The sequence below is a fragment of the Lipotes vexillifer genome, unplaced genomic scaffold (assembly GCF_000442215.2).
Source record: "Lipotes vexillifer unplaced genomic scaffold, Lipotes_vexillifer_v1.1 scaffold557, whole genome shotgun sequence".
NCBI lineage: Eukaryota > Metazoa > Chordata > Mammalia > Artiodactyla > Lipotidae > Lipotes > Lipotes vexillifer.
Window position 1 is genome coordinate 524,793 of NW_006789913.1, and position 7,519 is coordinate 532,311.

The following is a 7,519-nucleotide window of genomic DNA, read 5'->3' on the forward strand; positions in this document are numbered from 1 at the left end:
GTGGCGCAGTGGTTGAGAGTCTGCCTGCCAATGCAGGGGACGTGGGTTCGTGCCCCAGTCCGGGAATATCCCACATGCCACGGAGCGGGTAGGCCCGTGAGCCATGGCCGCTGAGCCTGCGCGTCCAGAGCCTGTACTCCACAACGGGAGAGGCCAAAACAGTGAGAGGCCCACGTACCCCAAAAAAAAAAAAAAAAAGATTAATGAATGAATGACACATCAGTGGTTTTCTAACACTCTGATGTGTCCTATAGATGTTCCTGAGAAAGCGGAGGGGTCAGGGTTACCAGCCCAAGAAGAGCATCCTCTTTTTTTCTACACTGGGTTTTTCCTTAAGATACCATTTGAAGAAAGGACTCCACAGCCTTTTAAAAAAGTACATACTGAAAACCACTGTAGTACATTATGCATCCTCACTTCTTCAGAGGTTTTCAGAAATCTCTGCAGATTAGCCAACAACATATAATTATTTCTAAATTCAAGCACAGAAATTCCAAGGGGTCTCTCTACATTTGGTTTATGATTTTTTATATTTTCCAGGCTCAATTAAACCATCCTGATAAATCCCCATTTTATAGAGCAGGTACTATAAGCACACACTGAAAAACAAGTGACTTATCTCAGATGGCAGGGTGAAGCACGAGCAGGGTCCAGATATGAAGCCTCACCCCAGATGGCTCAGCCTGCTGGATGGTGCCTAGTTCAAAAAGCCTTGGTGCCATGTGGTCATTCCATGCACTATGACCTGAAGGTACAGATGTCTCTACTTGCAGTGCATGACAACACATGAGGTAGCTATAGGCCAGTAATGTCTAGAACAGGTGCCAGCTCAAGGGCAAAGATTAGTCTCTCTTCTGCCTATGCTCCATATTATCCCTTGGTTCCCTTGATGGAAAATCCTTTCCAGAAGCACCATATGGTATAGTAGAAATTATGAAATATGAAACAGAAGACTTGGGTTTAAATCCTGGCTCTATTAGTATCCCCCCTTCATGCCTGAACTCTCTGGGCCTCAGTTTGTCCATAGTACTTACATCATGGGCTATTAGGAGGGTTAAATGAGATAGTGTAGCAGTTCCCATCCTGTGGGCTACAGACCTCTGGGCATCTTTGGCCCTATTTCAAGAGGTCCGAAAAAGCACATACTAGAGAAAAAGAATCATTTAGGGATTAAGACTAAAAGCCCTGGAGTAAAATTGTCTTGGTTCAAATAATGATTTTACCAGTGGAGCAAGTTACTTAGCCTTTCTGCCTCAGTTCCTCATCTGTAACTGGAGAAAACAGTATTTATTGGGTTACTGTGAGGACTAAATGAGTTATATATGTAAAGTGCTTAGAACAGTGACTGGCATAGTAAAAATTCAATAAATGTTAGCTATTGTTACTACTATATGTGTTTTTGTATTCTTTCAAAGTACAACTATTATCACATGGATGTTTGCCAAGTTTTTTGTTAAAAAAGGGTTGTACTTGAAAAGGTTAAATACTTCTAAGATAATAGTTGTAAAAGAATCCAGTATACTACCTGCCGTGTCCTAATCCAGAGTAGTTGCATCTATGATTTCAATGTTTTTTAATTTACTGAAGCTTATTTTGTGGTCCAACATATAGTCTATCTTGGAGAATGGGCCATGTGTACTTGAGAAGAACATGTATTCTGCTGTTGTTGGGTGGAGTATGCTGTATATGTCTGTTAGGTCTAATTGGTTTATAATGTTGTTCAAGTCCTCTTTTACCTGTTGATCTACCTGGTTATTCTATCCATTACTGAAAGTGGGGTACTGAACTCTCCAACTATTATTGTAGAACCATCTGTTTCTTCCTTCAATTTTGTCAATTTTTGCTTCACATATTTGGGAGTTCCTTTGTTAGGTACATATATGTTTATAACTGTTACATCTTCTGGCTGTAATGAACCTTTTATCAATATGTAATGTCCTTCTTTATCTCACGTAACCTTTTTTGATTTAAAGGCTATTTTGTCTGACATTTAAGAGCCACCAGCTCTTTCTTGGTTATCATTTGCATGAAATATTGTTTTCCATCCTTTTACTTTTTTTTTTTTAATATTATTTATTTATTTATCTTTGGCTGCATTGGGTCTTTGTTGCTGTTTGCGGGCTTTCTCTATTTGCAGCGAGCGGGGGCTACTCTTTGTTGTGGTGGCTTCTCTTGTTGTGGAGCATGGGCTCTAGGTGTGCGGGCTTCAGTAGTTGTGGCTCGCAGGCTCAGTAGTTGGCTCGCGGGCTTTAGAGTGCAGGCTCAGTAGTTGGGGCACATGGGCTTAGTGGGATCTTCCCAGACCAGGGATCAAACCCATGTTCCCTGCATTGGCAGGCAGATTCTTAACCACTGAACCACCAGCAAAGCCCCAACCTTTTACTTTTATCTCTTGTTTCTTTATATCTAAAGTGAGTATCTTATAGACAGTATAAACATGGATAATGTGGTTTTTTAAATCAATCTAACAATCTCTGCTTTTTAATAGGAGAATTTAATCCATTTACATTTAAAGTAATAAGGAAGGATTTACTTCTGCCATTTAGCTGTATGTTTTCTGTACATTTTATGTTTTTGTTCCTTATTTCCTCTGTAACTGCATTTTTAGGTCTCTATAACTCTGACCCTGCCTTCTTACCACCTGTTACATTGCCTCCTCTTTATTACTGCATTTTCAAAATATTAATCTAAAGATTCATTGGAGGCTTGGTCTTCCCAATCAAGTGATCATCTCTCCCTCTATGTGAATAGTTCCTAATGAACAGCTCCTTCATGAATCTATCCCAAAATGTTAAAAGGGAGGATCTACATTTTCTGGCCATGAAAGTACATTCAGGTTCTTTCCCAGTTTTCACAATCTGAATTGCCTGTCCCTTAAACACACACCCAACATACACTATTCACCATTCACACATAAAGTTTAGTATTATTATCTATTCCTTGCCTACATGTGGCCTGGGTTAGGCTGGACCCTAGAATACTTAAGAAGGGTCTCTTGATGACTGGCAAACAAAAAAATGAGCAAAGTGGCTTACATTGTAGGAGCGGGGGTGCCTCTGTTTCCACTGTACCAGGAGCAGCTGGGCCACCACCAAGGTAGCGATGAGGATGAGGACCATTTCAGCGTGCATGGCTTCGTGGCCGCGGTGTTTGGCATGCATGCGTGCGTGCTCGACCCTGAAAGCCAAACAGATGGGGTGAGCTAGGTCAGGGATGGTGTGGCGGTAAAGGAGCAGTGCTTTCCAGGGATATCTCACTGGTCCATAGCGTAGAACACACTCTTGTACTGTACGAAATATGGGCTAGAAACACACATGCCCTAGAGGACAGGCATTTTGGGATAGAACAGGGGTTCTATGGGCCCTAGTCATCAAGGTTAGGTATTGGGGCTAAAGGTGGGTGGTCTGCTGCCCAGCCCCAATGTTAAAAACAGCTGATACCTTTCCATTTCAGTCCTACTTCAACCTGTCACTGGAACAAGAAAGTAACCCAGAGAGGTCACAGCCATAAAGGCTCATACTCTTATTCAATGATATTTATGATACCAATAAAGGAGTAATATTGCAAATATGTGCAAATTCCAGGGTTAAAGTCTTGCTTTATTTGTCCTACCCTCTCTGCCAGGACCAGAGATCCTAAAGACTAAAGTCTGAAAAATCTGAACTTCAGTAGTGCTTCAATTTTACACTATTCCAACAGTGCCTTCATTATCAGTATCCACAGGTAAATAGACTCTTCAAGGGCTCAAGGAGAGTACAACTGGAAACTCTTATTTAATCTAAGAGTTTAAAGGCTGGCATTCTCTGGTCCCAAGGATTGGCAACAAGTGATTCCCTTGGCCAGTATAGGCAAAAAGCTTCCTCTGAGAACAGGAAAGAAAAGTCACTCCTACAGCCAAGGGAGAGGAATAAAGAAGGAATTAGGAAACTAAGTACAAATGTAACCCGTAGTCAGGAGCTTTTGTGCAAGTTCTCCATACCCAGGGGTATTAGGGAGAAAGGGAAAGGACAACATAAATGGTATCTTCATGGAATTCCCAAGGGCAATGAGAGACTAAGCAAGAAGAACCCAGTGGGAGGCATTATGGATAGACAAATCATAAAATATAGCAAAAAGTTAGTTGTAGAATCTAGGTGGTGGATACAAGGGTGTTCACTGTACAATTCTTTCAACTTTTCTGTATATTTGAGATTTTTCATAATAAAATGTTAGGAGGGGGGAAACTTGGTGGGAGCCAAATGTCAGTCAGCCTGGCAGTCACAGCACCTAAGGGTTCACCTTACATAAAACTTTATCCTAGGTGACAGAATCTGACAAAATATAATAGGGGTATGAGTCAGAAACTTAGGTTCAGACACAACCTATGTGGCCTTAGCAAAGAAAATTTACATCTCTACATCACAATTTCTTCATCCATCAAAAGGAGTCCTTATCTTTTCTGCCTCCCTCATAGGGTTGTTGTGAGGATAAGCTAAACTAAAAGGGCAAAGGATATTTTAAACTCCCAAGGATTGTGGAGAGTTATAAAGATAATAAGAGATAAGTTTCTTGTTCTCAGACAGTATATAACTGAATGGATGTGTACAACAAGTAATCAAAGAAAGGACTGAGAAAAAACCAGAAGTCACCTAGGTCAAGTTACCACTCAACACAAAAATTATTTTTGCAATCCTTTGTTTGAATACCTCCACTGGCTGAGAATACATGCCTCTTAAAATAATCTATTCTAGAACCAGCAGTGTCTGACACATTGTAGGAGCTCATATGTGCTTATGAAGGAATAAAATTCCAAAGCTTTAAGAAGCAGGAAGCTCTGTGCCTCACAATATACCACGATTATTAACAATGTTTCTGATAATGAGACAAAATTATCTTACTACAGCTTCAATCCTTTGGACCTAATCCTACACTCTGGAACATATGCACTCTCTTTCCCAATGCTGCCCCTTCAAATATTTATCATAATATTATTTAAAAAAGCAAAACCAATCCTGTTTCTACCATCATTTTCCTGGGCCCTTTTAGGTTAACAGTTCTAGATCTTTATACACGATGCATATAACATAATGTGAAGACCATTAATCCTGATTGCCTTCTTCTAGACATATCTAGCTAAAGATCTTCATATGCAGTGTTTACAACAAAATCAATGTGGACTCAGCAAAGCAGAACACAGTAGCACTGTCACTTCCCTTAAGGCAGACAGTATATTTTTAATGAACATCTTCTCAAACTGTAGAGTATTTTGGTAGCTTAGGTACACAGCTGGTGCATATTAAGCTTAAAGTCACCTAAAATCTTGCTGGGCCTGTCATATGAGTTGATATCTTTACCATTCTACATTTTTTATAATCAATAGTTTTAATCTAAACAAGGTGTTTTTTTCTCACTATTAAACTTTTACTTGATTTCAGCTCACTGGTCAGTTACCTTATAAAGTTTGTGGGGCAAGCACTTTTGAAACTCCTCTACCAATGAGAAATAATGACAATAAAATATTTGTTGACTCACTCTGGTTACAAAGCAAGTTAGTAGCAGAGTTGAGATCAGAAGACACATCTCGCATTTTCTCAAACAGCGCTCTCTGCCCTGTTTCACGGATAATGATGATGTTAACGATGATAATCATCCTTAAAGCAGGTAACACTCACTGGAAGTTTACCACATGCCAGGCACTGTTCTAAGAATTTCATACATGTTAATCTTCACAACAACTGTTATGATCCTCATTTTACAAATTGGGAAAACTGAGGTAGTGTGAAGTTAAGTAACTTGCCCAAGATCACATTGCTAGGAAATGGCAGAACTAGTATTCAAAACCCAGATGGGTGGTTTAGTGCAATAATCTATTTACTCCCAAGGACTGAGGGAGCTACCCAGGAGTGACCCAAATACTGGGAAAGATCTCAAATGACCTGTCCTACTGGTCATAGGTCACTGCCTGCCACAGAAAAGGAAGCAAAAAGGGTAGATATACAACTCTATTAGTAGGATTAATCTATAGTTCCCACCAAGAGGGGCCCACACTGTCACACTTACCTCCATTGCTCCTCTGGAGAGAGGTCTGCCATATCAACCTGTAGAAAGACACCACCATAAAAATCCATTACTGTCTTAGAACTGTCCCTGCCCAACATACAATGATCACACACTGCTATGAATTAGGATTTGTGGGACATGAAGCTAGATCAAATATTCTGTCATATAATACCATTTGACTCTAAATGGCCCCATTAGAATAGGGTGAACTAAGCTTAAGTTTGTGCCCAGTGCCTTGTTTGCTTCACCCTAGTCCAAGTCCTCGCTCTGCTATTAAGTAGCAATGTAATATATACGGAATCTAAAAACAAACAAACAAAAATGGTTCTGAAGAACCTAGGGGCAGGACAGGAATAAAGACGCAGACGTAGAGAATGGACTTGAGGACACAGGGAGGGGGAAAGGTAAGCTTGGAAGAAGTGAGAGAGTGGCATGGACATATATACAATACCAAATGTAAAACAGATAGCTAGTGGTAAGCAGCTGCCTAGCACAGGGAGATCAGCTCAGTGCTTTGTGACCACCTAGAGGGGTGGGATAGGGAGGATGGGAGGGAGACGCGAGAGGGCGGAGATATGGAGATATATGTATATGTACAGCTGATTCACTTTGTTATACAGCAGAAACTAACACACCATTGTAAAGCAATTATACTCCAATAAAGATGTTAAAAAAAAAGTAGCAGTGTGGCCTTCCAACCTCAAAGTTCCAGTTCTATTTGTTAGTCTTATCCTTTTAGAGCAGGATTTCTTAAACCTTGGCACTAGTGATATTCTGGGCTGGTTGATTCTCTGGGTTGGTTTTTTTTTTGGTGGGGGTGGATCTGTACACTGTAGGATGTTTAGCAGCATCCCTAGCCTCTACCCACTAGATGCCAGCAGCATCTCCACAGATAAAACCAAAGAAGTCTACAGGCATTATCAAATGTCCCTTGGGGAACAAAAATTGTCCCAGCTGAAAAACCACTGCTCTAGAATACTACTAAGTTCTTTCAGATCACAGCTCAAGTCTTCTACTTCCTTGTAGCCATACAGAAGCATACCCAAAGCCTCAGTACATAAGTCACTCGATACATTCTTATACTGAACTGAGCTGAAAATGCTCCTTGATATACAGAAGAAAGGCCCTCATAATCACCAAAGGAATCAATCAACAAATATTCCTTTAGTTCTTACGAAGTTCAAGGCCCAGTTTCCCACTGTTCTTCTGATAACTTCAGAAAAGTACCTTAAGTGGGATGCTTGAAGTAAAATGGGCAGAACTCCATACTACTACTGAGTAAAATCAGTACATATTTACCATGCATCCTTTATATGTGTGTACTGGGAATGTCCACCATTGCTTAGAGAGGGCTTTCTGGTTTCTACGTGTCCCAGCTGAGGTAGGAAGGAAAGGAAAGGAAGGGAAGGGGAGGGAAGGAAGGAAGGAAGGAAGGGAGGGAGAGAGGGAGGGAGGGAGAGAGGGAGGGAGGGAGGGAAAG

At 40.7% G+C, this 7,519-nt stretch overlaps 1 protein-coding gene across 2 annotated transcripts in view; it reads right to left on the reverse strand.

Moving 5' to 3' along the window:
* The window catches only part of RNF121 (ring finger protein 121), a 90,029-nt gene that overhangs the window by 42,239 nt on the left and 40,271 nt on the right, over window positions 1–7,519 (reverse strand). Inside the window, exons 2-3 of one of the 2 annotated variants that reach the window (XM_007463029.1) lie at window positions 6,040–6,077; window positions 3,036–3,177 (exon numbers count right to left, since the gene is read on the reverse strand). In XM_007463029.1, the coding sequence (XP_007463091.1) occupies window positions 3,036–3,177; window positions 6,040–6,077 (180 nt within the window). The remainder of the gene's footprint in view (window positions 1–3,035; window positions 3,178–6,039; window positions 6,078–7,519) is intronic. The other variant, XM_007463030.1, reaches the window with a different exon arrangement.